Raw genomic sequence first — 14,289 nt, 5'->3', positions numbered from 1 at the left:
AAAAAATGGATAGGATTTAGTTTGGTGAAAACATCTGATATGAAGGAACTCTTAAGGAAAATAATTGGATTCCCAGATGAGTGAAATGGGGGCATGACTAATTTCTGTGCTAGACCAAGTAAGTCTGTTTTACCTCTGGTTGCTTAGAGGGTATGCAGAAGCTGAGTGGCTCACTTGGTCAACCACCGTATGATCTCAGTGCAGTTTGTTTCTCCAACCTCAGGCTTGCAGATGTGATTTACCTCCTTGTATTAGTTCCTGAATTTCTTAAAGGTTCTCAGGGTGAATGAAAGTTTATTAGCTGTAAGAGAAGATCCACAGACCTTCTGATGTGGGACCTGGGACATGAGCAGACCGAGAGGAACACGAGGCTGGTAATGGGCAACAGTAGGGAGGGAGAAAGGTTTCCCAACCTGTCTGGATTAGCAGAGCAGATTAATGGTCACTGGATTCCTTGAGCTGATTAAGGAAATGGGAGTAGGAAGGTAGACAGAGTCTTCTCAGTGATCAGGAAGAGGAGTGGACAAGCCAGTTTGTGTAGGTTGGCTGATAGAGTCAGTGAGCAGGCACTGGGGTCAGATGTAACTCCTGGGAGTTACACAGCGTTAATGAGGATGCATGAGCCAGAGAAACCCGGTTGGACTTCAGTTCTCAGGGGCAGTTGGCAGAATGTCTGTTTGTTAGAAAAGAAACATCTTTTCAATTGTACACTGAGCGAGTTTAGTTCAGGCATAATTGGGAAACAGTAATTATAAAATCCCGCGATGCTAGATTTTTACAGTCACTTTTACAGTGAACTGCTCTCTAAAAACAAAAAGAATTTTTTTTCTCAAGCTGTGAACATATTTTTATGCTTCCATAGCAAAAGTTTCTTGCCAATTTATCAAGCCCTGGGGAAAAAACAGAGACAGGCCTATAACTAGGCTATGTGCTGGGATTGTAACACAGTTAAAAAATGACATGATTTTATGTAGTTGCTTAGATTGATAAATTCAGAATGCTCTTACAGAGTCAAGAAAAGGGCTCCTGGAAGAATCACAGAATCATAGAATTGCTCAGGTTGGAAAAGACCTTAAAGATCATCACAAGTCCATCCACAGCCTAACCAAATTACCCTAACTCTAACAACCCTCCGCTAAACCATGTCCCTGAGCACCACGTTTGTGCAATTCATGTTCTGTAGTGCTGGAGGTGTGTTTTCTGTAATCTGTGTAAGTAATCAAATGATCAAGTCAAGCAATACCATCAGGGATGTATTGTTGAGATGAAATTTGAATTAAAAAAAAAAAAAAAGAAACCCTACTCATTTATTTCAATACACAGTATCTGCAACTCCCCCAACTGCATGCATTCATAATTTTACAGTATGCTCTTTCAAGGTATTACAGGGCTCTTGGACAGTGAGTTATGGGTGCAGCTGGGAGAGTCTGCAACGGCTCACGTTCACCTCGGGCTGGAGGAGCTGGCAGGAAACCCTGCGAGGCTCGGCGGGGCCGCAGAGCTCCCACGTTGGTTGGTTGGACAGGCTGACTTCAACATGCTGTATGCAATCCCAGCACCTGTTTCTTCCTGCCTCACTGAGAAGCAGTATATTTCTTCATATCTCTCTAAAATATGAGTATTCGTAGGGTTGGGGTTTTATTGGTGAATATTTCATTTAATGGTTTTTTGGGGTTTTTTTGCAAGGATATTCAGATTGCTTCATGTGAAATACGCAGATGTGCTCTTTTGTAATTGCAGTTACAGTGTCCACAATGTTACAGAGGTGACTGCTGAGTTTTTAGATGAAAAAAAAAAAAGATTAATCCATATTGCTAGTGACTTATATTTCTAATTTTCAAATGTAACTTTTCATAGTCAGAACTTTTCTTTTAAGCAGTTGCTGTGTAAGGGAGTCCTAGAACTTATTGCACAGAAAGTCATTCAGTGCAATGAAAGATTTTGCTTTTTTAACCTTTCAGAAGCTCACTTAGTTGAGCAGTCAGGCCGTATTATTCTATATCTTGTCTAACATGAGGAAACAGTCCCAAAAGAAAGATATCCCAAATTAACGCCACACTTTGTTAAATAGAGACATTCTTGGTTTTCACCAAGCTAATTTGATCCAGTTCAGTTAACTCATTTTTTTTTCTCGCATCACAAAAGGCAGCCATGAATGAAGCAAGTTCATCATGTGTTTGACACATCAGTGTGAAACTAAAATGCAGACCGTGAGGGAGGGTTCCTGCCTTTTGCTTTTTAGACAATACCCGATGAATGCAGCCCCTCATTCAAAACTATTCTGCAGCAAACTCCAGGCAGAGTGCTTCAGATCGCTGTTACAAACAGGTACAATGGGAGCCAGCCAGACCTTGAGTATTCAGACGCCTTTTTATTTCTAGTTGTGACCGTTCATGTAATCCAGTCTTCCTCTAATGTCCTCAGTCTAGCAGAGGGTTCTCTGGACTTCTATGTATAAGCAAAAGACTATTTTTGAAACAAAATAAAAGGACATAATAATAATAAAACACCAGTTTGCGTGTTATGTGTCTTCCATTTTTATGCCATGAAATGTATGGCTTATAATTTCAGATATCAAAGAGTGATGGACATGAGACACGTGCTTTTTACTTCTAACGTACTAAAACTTTTAAAAATTTTAAAAAAAAAAAAAAAAAGTTTAAAAGGTTAACAAATTTGTTGCTTTCCAGATTATTCTTTCAAGCATAGATTGCAGTGGTTTTTTTACTAATTTGTTTTTATTCAGGTATCAGCTTGTTGACTGTAGAATTAATCATTAGTTTTAGGCCGATGAGATTCTCTAACCTGAAAAATAGGAAAGAAATGAACTTCTGAATGCCTGTCATAGCATTCGTAGGAGCTTGTCAGCAGTTTGGTGCAGCCAGGCACAGAGATCTGTTTTCTTGAAGCTCTGTCAACAGAGATCATCTTTGACAGCCAATACATCCAACTTGAATAAATGGTAGGTTTTGTGATGTGAAAGAATGATACCTGCTATGGTGCTACCAAGGAAGTATTATTGGTGAATCATATCCAAATTCTGAGAGCACATTTTCTTTAAGACTTAATTTTCTCTCAAAACTTGCTATAGCAAGTACATGAGACATGGCAGCAATGTTTTTTGAGGAGACTTGCAAATAATTATATCAACTTCCGTGGACCGTGTCTGTTTCTTGGGTCTGACACTTTGACAATGGCTGCTTTTATCAATATCTACTGCCATTTTTGCAGTTGAGGACGAAAATTATCTCCACACAACAGAATCGTGAAATAGCTTTGCTTTCTGAATATGTGGGATAATTGCTGAGTTTATAAAATAATAGCTTATTAACTCAGTTATAAGCATAAAGCAAATGTGGTTAATACGAGATATCTTTTTAGTTCTAACTGAACGTGGTGACCTCAGTGGAATTTCTCAAAGGACCTTTTTCCTTTGGCAGCTTCCATGAAAGTTGGCAATGAATGTTAGCCTTTTTGTTGTTGTGTTTTTATTTTAACTACCTCATCCCAGAATCTATTCCCAGAATAATTCATATGAAGCATTTCTTTAATACTTAGAAGTATAAAATACGTCTAGAAATAATCAAATTGCTGGAGAAGCCCAATCTGTAATATCTTTACATTGCTTATTCTGGTTTTATGACAGAAGGATATCAAAAATTGTGGACGGAGAGTATATGAAAGTTTCCACTAATTTCAAATATTGTCTTAGTTATTCAAAGTTTGACAAGGCAGGAAGATAAATCATGTTAAATACCTTGTGCAGCTAGTACCCTCAGTTGAGTAGTAATTTCTAGTAGAAGTTTTGTCAAATATGTGTGCACAGTTGATATTTGTTTGTTTTTCCTCTGCAGTTTTAACGTGAATCCTTCTGGCACTGAGGACCTCAGGAAAACAACGGTGAGTTGTGAAGTGTTATGGAAAGCTATCAGCAAATACCAACTAACTGGTGCCCAATACAATATGAGCTAGTATTCTTTTTTAACTTCTTATAAGGAAATGCTTGTTGCTTGTTTGTTTTTTCTCTGGAGGTGTTTAAGGCCAGGTTGGATGGGGCCCTGGGCAGCCTGGTCTAGTTTTAGGTATGGAGGTTGGCAGCCCTGCCTTTTGCAGGGTAGTTGGAATGTGATGATCCTGGAAGTTCCTTCCAACCCAATCCATTCTATGATTCTGTGATTTTGTCTTGTCTTCTATTCATATTTCCAGAAAATCTAATTGGAAAATAAGAAAACTGAAATAAACTTGGAAATAAAGAAGAGTTTTATACTCAATGTGCAAAATACTTGGATAACCTCTAGTATTACAATGTAGAAAAGAAAGGGAAAATTAGATCTATACAGGGAGAGCAACAAGGAACACTGAGGTATAGCAGATAGCTCTAGAGAATTGCAGTCAGATGAGAGCCCTGCATTATGCAGCTGTCCATTAGCCATCATCACAGGTGTTTTTACTGCCAGGCTCTGAGATTGGAGGATCGTTTTTAGATGGCCAATCCAAATGGAAGTAATGAGCTGATACATGGCAGGATTCATCATAAAAATAATAAATGAGCAGCCTTGCAGAAAACACTTAAAATAGAAATAAATGCTAAGAGTTATTATTCAAAATACAGAATACTCTTTTACTGCAACAGAACCTAAAAGTGTGTACTAGGAAGAAAAGACAAAACAAGCTCCACAGATGGACTGTGCAGCATCTTTGTTTGGAAGAAAATGTGGTCTTACTCAAATTTATTCTGTGAATAGATCAAATCTTTAAAAGTGGGTTTGTTTTCAATCTTTACAATATATAGAAAACAAGTTTCACAGGGAAATATGACTTTGTACTGTTTGCTTTTGCTGGTTTATGTAAATGTCTTTTAATAATATTTGATGTTATTATAAACACCCAAGTTTTTTTAATGCAAGTAACTGGTGGGAGATGTCAGCGTGTATGAATGCTGCCTTTGATCAGATAGTAAACTGAATTCTACCAGGCGGTTACTTAATCTCTGACAAAACACAACATCAAAAAAATTGATTTAACTTTGCAGCTATTGTCTGTAAAGTAACCGTAATTACAGTTTCTGTGTGCTTGCAAATGTGCTACTGGAAATCGTGTAATTTATTGCTGGTAAAAGCGCCGTTATAATTCTTTTAAGAAGTAATATGTGAATTGTTTTATTTAAAGGATTTAAAGGTGATAAAAGAAATCCTTGATGATTTTTCTTTTGGAATAGCAGCTATTCTAAATGTCAGCTGCAGGATTATGAGGTGGTGCTCATTTAATACAAAATACAAATTAGGAGAAGAAAATATATCGCAACCACGGTTTTGAATGAAACCATTTGAATTTTATTTTTTTTTTAAATATTCCAGTTTGCTTTCTGAGGTGTTTGAAGTAATTCATTATTAGGTTCTGCAGTAATAGGCCTCACCAATTCATTGCATTTCCTCCTTGCACATCGCATTGAGTAATTATGTTTGTGTGTCTCCTACACTGGTGCCAACACCTGTCTCTGACAGCACTGCTTAAATAGGAGCAGTAGCCAGTTGAAAGGGCAGCCTGAGCTCTTTAAGGCCTAATTAAGAACTGAAAGGAGGATGAAGTAAGTAGGACAAAAGATGTGAAAGGAGTTTAGATTATATTCCCAGAGTGGAACTCCTCATTAGAACAATATGGAGATGATCAGAGATTGCCAGGCCATCGCTTTGCCTGACTCTTCTTCCTCCATCTCCTCTGGTTGTCAGTCTGTGCCCCACTAGGATTCTTACAGCTGAGGCAATACTTCTTTGCAAACTCATTATTTGCAACGTGTTCTTTAACACTTTACCATAAGAATAATGTATTATATTACATTTTTGGTATCTGTTTCAGTAAGCATATAGGCACTTAAGTACCCTTTACTCAAACTGGACATTTAAAATCCTCCTTCCTTTAGCAGTATCTATTTCTAAATCCTAAAAGCATTGTAGAATTTTCTCGTGTGTTTAATTTGATAAGTTATTCACACAGAAGATCACACAGAAGTAGAGAGCATATGTGTGGCAAAACATCTTTAAAGCATATGTATTATACATGATTTTCCAGTAAACTTTATATAATGATTAAAAACATCATGGCATATTCTTTCCTCTTCCTTTGCCAAATCAGAAAATTAAGCAAACTCTGTATTTTATACATTGAAGTCTTAATTTATTTTCCAGTGTGTAAATCCCTAATTCTTTGAAGATAAAATTTAGCTTCCTTCTTATGGAAGAAAATGTGCTAAAAATAGAATGACCACAAAGTAAAGTTATTTTCTCTTCTCTACTTGTTGGAAATCAATTAGTAACCAATTTATGGATTTCATCAAGGTAGGCATTTTTATAAAATGGGACTTATTGATCACGTAAAATGCTGTAACTTGATAATAGAAGTTCAAAATACTAAATGCACGTACATGAATGAGCTATAAAACATCTCAAATGCAATCTTAAAAGCACCTAATTTGAAGAGCTGCTATTGAAATCTAATTGATGGAGAGTGACTGATTGATCTGTGGTACTTCAGCATGTTTGCAGTGCTCCATCTTTTCTTACAAGGCTTTACTGAAAACTCTGGGCACCTGAATGTTAATGATTTGACATGCCAACATGTCAGTATGGAGCTGTATGGGAAGAAACAATCTTTTTCTCAATTATAAATTGCCAAATATTTCATTATCTGGTTACTGAAGATCTCAGCTGTATCTTCTTGACATAGAATAGGACATTATAGTGTTTTAGTTCGCATGCTGACCTTTTTTCAGGGACCAATTTGCCCATCTTTGGTAATAACTGCATCCAGAGTCATCAGAAATCGATACGAAAGCATTGCTGTTTCCTCTGCAGCTTTCTGTGCCCTTTCTGCTTTGAAGGCAGCAGCGCAGCGAGATGTTCTAGCAGTACACATTTCTGACTTAAGTACTCTGGTCTTCTCAAGTTCACCTGAAATGTAAAATTGGAAGTTGTAATGTATATTTCAGAGACCGAGGCCTGGCAAGCTGCTGGCGACTAAAAATAGAATATGAAAGACAGATGAGGGCTGATGTCATTTAAAGCTAAGTAAATGTTTTTGCTATAATATTCTCTAAAGATGAGAATTCAGGAAAGTTACGGTAGGGCCAGAATTCTCAGGGCTCTTTTTCTGCTGTAATTAATGTTACCTTACAGTGGGTTTCCCAAAAGGACCCACTAACAGTTTGTTGGGGTTACTGCTCAGATGTTCACAAAATGTGTGCACATCTTTCTGAGAACAGTGTGGTTTTTTCCTGATGTGTTAGTGTGGGAAACGTTTCAAACTGGGCAGCGTATCGCCAGCTGTTTGCTCCAGGAGGGATATTGGAGGGAAAAGCTCTAGAGTGAAAAGAGGAGGAATATAATATAAGAAAAATGTCCTATGTCAAAGGTGTACATGAGAAATATATGAAAAGCAACCTGTCAACCTGTTCAGTTCAGAAAACTATTTAATTAAATCTGGTGGTCTTTGTTTTGTTTTCTTTAAACCTACCTGTAGGATGGAAATCCTTTTGACGCCACTGCAGGATACCGGAACCTCACCTACGAAGAGGTTTTACAGGAGCTGCTGAAACATAAAGAGCAGCTTAAAAAGAAGGACAGCCATATTCGTGAACTTGAGGATTACATTGATAATCTTCTTGTACGAGTGATGGAAGAAACACCCAGTATTCTCAGAGTGCCATATGAACCTTCTCGAAAAGCTGGCAAATTCTCCAAAAGCTAAGATGGTGACACTTGGTGGTACTTTCTGCTGAATACTTTAGTGGAAGGAAATAACATTTCAACGTTTTGACTTCTTTTCATTCCCTTTTTGTTCTAAAAAAAATTCCAGACATCGGAAGGATGGGACTGTGACATAGTTTTTTGTGTTGTTATTTGATGTTTTGTTTTTAACTCCAAACACTAGCAGGTACTGCCAAAATGGTACTTCATTGGGTTAGCTGAATAAGTTTGTTTATTTTTTCCTTTTTGAAAACAACTTTAGCTGCAGCATATTTACTGTAGAGTAAATAACACACATGAATGCAGTGTCTGTGTCCACACTGTCCATGCAGCATCAGCTGGGATACCCTGTGCTTTTTTGAATGTTTTCTTGACTGATAATTAATATTATGCAAATATGTCAATTCTGGTACTATGGCATGCCATTAAGGCCACTGTTTTCAAGCCAGTGTAGAATCTAAATGTGGCTTGTTGCAATGGAATGCAGTTTGTTTTACACATAACAGAGGAAAACAGTGATGCACAATCTTTACAGAGTAAATGCTGTACTGTATGCAGTATGCTTTTGTATGGCAATGTGAAAAATACCATGCCATTTCACTAATAGCACATGTGGGAATGAGTTAATTTACACTTAAATGCAGATTTTTTGTGTATAAGATTGAACTTTGGTGGCAAGCTCATTACATGGGATATTATTTTGCAGATCTTTTTGTATGAAGTTATTGCATGCTTTTTTAATACGTTAAAGTACTTTGAACAGTGTTAATAGAGTCAGAAGTAGGATGGGAGAAAAGTTGGAGTAAGGTAAGAGTACTTTGTTCAGCCAAGGTCTGCTACACTAAAAATATAGGAGAAATGAACAGACTGAATTAAAAAGACATGGTAATTCTGAAAATATGGAACTGACTCAATTTAAGGTTGAGTTTAACATGATATATATCTCCTAGGTTTTTTTAAACTTACGAGAACAAAATATAAGCCTTTACAAATAGGCTGTGTTGCTGAAACATGTCTAGGGTAACAGGTTTAATTTAATTTTATTTTTTTAAAAAGCTCTGTATTCTTTATAAATACTTTGAAAGCCAGTTCTCATTGAGGCAAATGAAAGAATGTTGTAAATGTCTTCCTGATCATTTAATAATTGTAAGATGACAGATGAAAAGGATATCTGTTATTCAGTAAAATGGCTAAATACGGTGATGAACTTATTAAGGGAAAATAGTGTAGGAGAAGAATCCTTACAATATTAACGTAGGTAGATTTTAATTTCCTTCATAAGAGCCTCAGTTGGATTGTCTATTGCTGTGAAACAGTAAGAAAGTATTAAAAAAAAAGGTACAGATAATATTTTAGATTTGGATTTTAAAAGAATGACTGTCTTTTTCACCTCTTCTTTTCTTTCTGCGCCTGATCTGTTTTCTTACACAACAGCAGTAATAGCTGTCGTTGAGAAAGAAAAAAGCATAAAATTCCTTTTTTTTCATGCTGCAAAAAATCTGTTTTTTTGTTTTTAAAGCTACAAAGATTTTCTTAAATAACTATTATCTGGAAGATATGAAATGGATCTACTGTCTGAATACTTTTGACAATGTTAGTTTTATATGACAGCAGAGGAATATACTCGTTAGACAAAAAACAGTCATTCCCACATTTCATTTTCTTACTTTTTTTTCTTTATTCTTTTCTCCTTCTTTTCATGCTCGTTCTTTTTTTATTTTCTCCCACTTTTAGGAGCTATCTCCCAACCCTCTAGTGTTAAAATTCATGCAGCTTGAGCTTCTCAGCCCTGTGTTGGGATCCACCAGTGTAGGTCATTTTGCCTGGATGAAGCCTCAGTCATTTGAGACAAAGAAATAGGCCCACTTCATCAAGTGATTTCTCTATTGACAACTGAAAGATTTATCAAGTTCTGTACCTTGTAAACCACATGAATGTCTTTTTGACCCACTTAAGGTCTGTATGACTGTAAATTTGCTGTAATATATTCAAAGTGCCAAAGGTTATATACAAAGTTATGGTACATTTACTGTTGGAAGTTAGGTTTTGCACTCATTTTAATTTCCTAATTACACCAAGATGTATTTCAGATACTCAGTATTTCCATGCAAGTTCTTGAACATTTTTCAACGTTTGGCTAAGGCAAGTGGTTTTCTCATATTGTTAATGGGGAAGAGTTGTGCAGTTGTTTCGAATTCAGCAGTCATTGTCAAACTAACTGGGACACGTGAGACAGTGTGTAGTATCCGTAATGATTGAACCATACACACCAGTGGGGTTTAACAAGTAAATACACTCCAATGACTTTTCACTCACAAGCCAACTTATAATTATTAAAATGAAACTCTACTATATTTAGCACCTCTGAAATCACTCCTTTTAGAATGTAAATGTAGAATATCAAACTGCATAATTGACTAAAAGCAGATCATTTGACATATTTGCATACGGAGAATGATAAGCAGATTAAAGGTAGCGAAAAGATCAATTTTTGTGCATTAGTGAAGAAATTTAGTGAAGCTTTGAATGCGCTATCTCGTCTTTATCTGATCTGTGAGTGAATAAATGCACCTTTTGTTTCCAACAGTGTATCAAGAAAGAGAGGAGAACGACAAATGCAATTTAGGAAAAGGTAAAGTTACCAGAAGAGACAGGAATTTCAACTCTGAGTTTTTATATGGAGTTCTTATGGCTAAAGATACAAGCTCTTCTGGGGCAATTTTGGAAAAATTGCACACCTGTCATTTTCTGTTTAAAATGAACATTTTAACATTTTTCTATATTTTTGAGACTGTTTTTGAAATGCACCTTCATCCCACCTGTATTTGATGGAGCATGCAGCTTTCAAATGAAAACATTTCATACAGAGTGATTTATATGCTGAAAACAAAGTAAGTTCTGTTTCTCCAGTAGGACAAAATTGTAAATTCTCTGACAGATCATTTAAAAATTATAATAACTTGCCACTTACAATTAGTCTTTCTTGCCCTCTGAAAGGTAGGGATGAGAATTTGGGGCACATTATTTTGGTCTCTTCTGTCAAAAATAAGAATGAAAGTTCATCCGTGCACACCCTGTACTTGGAAATTCTCCTTTGAAACATCTCTGCTCATAGCAATGTACTTTCCTTACTTCTAAGAACAAATATCAAGGCTGTATTTTAGTTTTGTAAGTAACATTTACTTTCTGCCATTCTGGAAGGATGTTTAATATTTATATATGTTACCTCGTGCTGCTGTATTTTATGTTTAGCTTGGTTTTCCACCTACTAATGAATGTAGCATTCTCCCTAGATTATACATAGCTACATTTATTGCTGTTGGCTCTGTATCAAGAACTATTTGTAACTTTCCAGCTGTGAAAATGTTGCCTTGCATTTAGAAAGGCTTTATGATGTGGGGACCTAATGAAACTCAGGCTCATTAGGTACTAGTCTGCATTTCTTTCTCTAGAGGATGCCCTTTCTTAGATGCATCTAAAAACAACTGTTGTCTTAATATGTTTACTGCTGCACTGGAGGCTTATTTACACTTCCAGCTTTAGAGAAAAAATATTGTCCTATATTAAGTATGTAAAGTATGCTTTTTTGCTGTTTATATATCCATTACTGTTGCTGATATGATAGAGTTGTTAGCTCTGTGATTTTAAAATGGTGATATGTGAAGCATGTTGCCTAACTTCCTCTCTTTGAAGTCCGTGATGAAGGATAATAGTGCTGCTGCATTCATGATGCTAGATGTAAGGGTCTGTCAGCACTTTCAGTTTGAGACACTATTTTCAGGAATTTATAACTTCTAAATCTGCATACAGGCACTGGAAGTATTTAATATGCAATAGGTAGCACTTTAATCTGTTTATGAAGGGTTTTGAGCTTTGTTTCTGTTGGAAAAAGTCACAGTCTCCTATAGCATAGAGAGCATTTACTTTGCCTTTCGCAATTTGTTCATCAGCCACTGTATGTTACAAGTGATAGAACCATTCCTATTCATCTTAGAAGCTTCCAGGTGTCTTGTATTATGATATGCTGTAAAAAGCTGAAGATCCAGGTTATATAGGAAGTCTGTAAAAGATCTGAACATTACTTCTACCTTAGGGGTTAATTTTGTCTTGTGCAATCAATGGTACTTTGTCTACAATTTAATAATGGTACAGAATCACAACTGTATGCACATGTGAGAACTGTAAATCCTAGGATGCATGAAGAAACTTTATTTTTGTTTCATTATTGCAACTTCAGCTCTTTAATTTGATTACAATGTTATCTCAGTATTTTAATTTCTGTCCATTAAAACAATATTGCATGTCTAACACTAATAAAGCACCACAATGCACTACCACAGTATTGTTTGAATTGTGATCTTAATCTGCATTTGCAAAAAATGTAACTTTCAAGTTCCACTTCCATTTGTGTTTGTAAGATCCACGCTTTTGAGAGTCTCAGCCTTAGAGAATGCTGTTTCCTTAAGGGCGATTCTAATGAATGATAAATACAGGGCAGCCAACAAAGGAAGCCTCTAATCTCTTCAGTAGTTGTTGGGAGAGCAGATGCTCAGGAGGAGAATTTTAGGTGTAATTCAGTGAGTCCCTTGAGGAGGCTTGAATTTTGGTTGGATGCAGTTCCTTTCCTTGCTCGGCAGCATGGCAGAGTCCTTTGTCATATTACTATGGGCTTGACAAGAGGCTTAGAAAGGGTTCTTCCCTTTCAGGATTCATGAAACAGGATGTTTTTTGCAAATGAGAGTCAAATTTGGAGATGTGTGTGTACTTACACATGCTTGGTTCTGCAGATCTCCATCACCTGTGTTACCCCATGTCTCTCTGGCTATGCAGCTTTCTTAACGGGTGAGTGGACAAGGAATGAGGATGGAGGAAGAAGGGAGGTTTCTGAAAGCACCGTGCTGCATACTGAAAGCCAGTTTGCATCTGTAATTCGCAGATGGTGACTTCATTCTCAGGTCCATTGGCCATTTGAAAATGGATCCAATGCGATTTCTGTGCCTCAGAAGTATGATATTGCTTAGTTGATACCAACTGTACTTCTATTGACGGCGTAAGATCCCAGCTTGATTAGATAGTTTCCCATTTTCCAGCATGGACTTGGTTTTCAAGTTTTAACATTTATATTTAACATTTCTAATCCGAGATAACAGCTTTTGAAGGATATTTTAAATGTAAGCTAGCAGTTAAAAAGCAATTGTAATACTTAGACATAAACAAAGAGGGACCATTAAAAACAATTTGTCTCTCTTCGGATACATAAATATTAAACTTATTTAGTTAATTCCTTATGGAAACGTACAGACTAAAAGTCAGGATTTCTTTTTCTTATTTTGTTTAATCTGTTGTTAGGGGAGTGCTGTGCAAGGTCTGGCTGAAGCTCACTTGGGATACATTGCCCTTTTGTATAACACTGGATGTGTTAGTAAAGCTATAAATAATGATGATGAAGAACAAATCTCATCTCTCATTCCACATTAATAAATTAAACGTTGGATTATTTTGCATTAGTGCTGTTTTGTGGGAGAGGAGTAAGACTATCTTTTAAAGGAAGCTATAACTCTCTTGTCTGTTCTGTATATTGAATAGTGATGATGGAAGGCTACCACGCTCAGCACAGTCCAAGTGAGGACATTGTCTGTGCAATGCTTATGTAAGTATCAGTACATTCCATCCTGTGTACCAATGTCTAGTCTGCGGAGATTTTTGTAGTGGGTTTACAATGAGATTTATAGCATAGAATAATGTAACTGTTTGAGTTGGAAGAGACCTTTAAGGGCCAACGGATCCAACTCCCTTGTAGTGAACACGGATGTCTACAGCTCCATCAGGTCCTCAGAGACACATCCAGATCACTCCCTCAACCTGCTGACCATGCTTCTAATGCAGCCCAAGCAGCAGCCCACGTGGCAACACAGATCAGGCTTTGCTATTCACAGCAGAGAAGTACTCTCCATAGCTAAATGCTGGTAAGTTTAAAAGTAAGCTTCTTAAAAATCTTCTGGGCACATTACATTTAAAGAAAGCCCAACATTTCAAAGGGAAGGAACTTCCTTGGGATGGTTCTTGCCTTCAGCCTTAGAAGCAGGAGGTGTGGTGGTTGCTATGTGGTTGTCTCCTGGGGACACCCACGCCAGGCTGGATGGGGCTCCGAGCACCTGATGGAGCCATGGGTGTCCTTGTTCACTGGATGGGGGCTTGGACCAGATGGCCTTTTAATGTCCCTTTCAACTCATGATTCTATAAGTCTATGATTCTATATTTCTGCTGTGTGGTGAAGAGGAACCAATTAGAATGAATGTTGGGTAGATTTCACTGCTGAAATAGAAAGAAAAAGAGAGAGAAAAAAAAGAGAAAAAAAAGCCTGCAGCACAGAAACAACCCAACAGCAGAAAGCTGACGTTGGTAGGACAGGATTCTGATTTTAAAGGATCTGTTTGCCCAGCATGCTGTAGATCCTTTTTGTAATAGGATGCTTTGTTCACTTCTCCTTTGCAAGCAGGAGCAGTGTCAGGGTGAAATGGAGGGAAAAAAAAGAAAAAAAAAAAAA

The 14,289-nt window shown here is 36.9% G+C and overlaps 1 protein-coding gene across 1 annotated transcript in view; it reads left to right on the top strand.

Annotated features, from left to right (window-relative positions):
* Nucleotides 1–12,081, top strand: part of RAB11FIP2 (RAB11 family interacting protein 2) — a 32,794-nt gene extending 20,713 nt beyond the window's left edge. The window contains exons 4-5 of the mRNA XM_003208191.3: nucleotides 3,855–3,900; nucleotides 7,516–12,081. Coding sequence (XP_003208239.2) covers nucleotides 3,855–3,900; nucleotides 7,516–7,743 — 274 coding nt within the window. The 3' untranslated portion in view covers nucleotides 7,744–12,081. The remainder of the gene's footprint in view (nucleotides 1–3,854; nucleotides 3,901–7,515) is intronic.
* The last annotated feature ends 2,208 nt before the right edge of the window (nucleotides 12,082–14,289 follow it).

Source organism: Meleagris gallopavo, chromosome 8 (genome assembly GCF_000146605.3).
Source record: "Meleagris gallopavo isolate NT-WF06-2002-E0010 breed Aviagen turkey brand Nicholas breeding stock chromosome 8, Turkey_5.1, whole genome shotgun sequence".
In the NCBI taxonomy this organism is placed as follows: Eukaryota; Metazoa; Chordata; class Aves; order Galliformes; family Phasianidae; genus Meleagris; species Meleagris gallopavo.
This window is presented reverse-complemented; position numbering and strand designations above follow the sequence as displayed.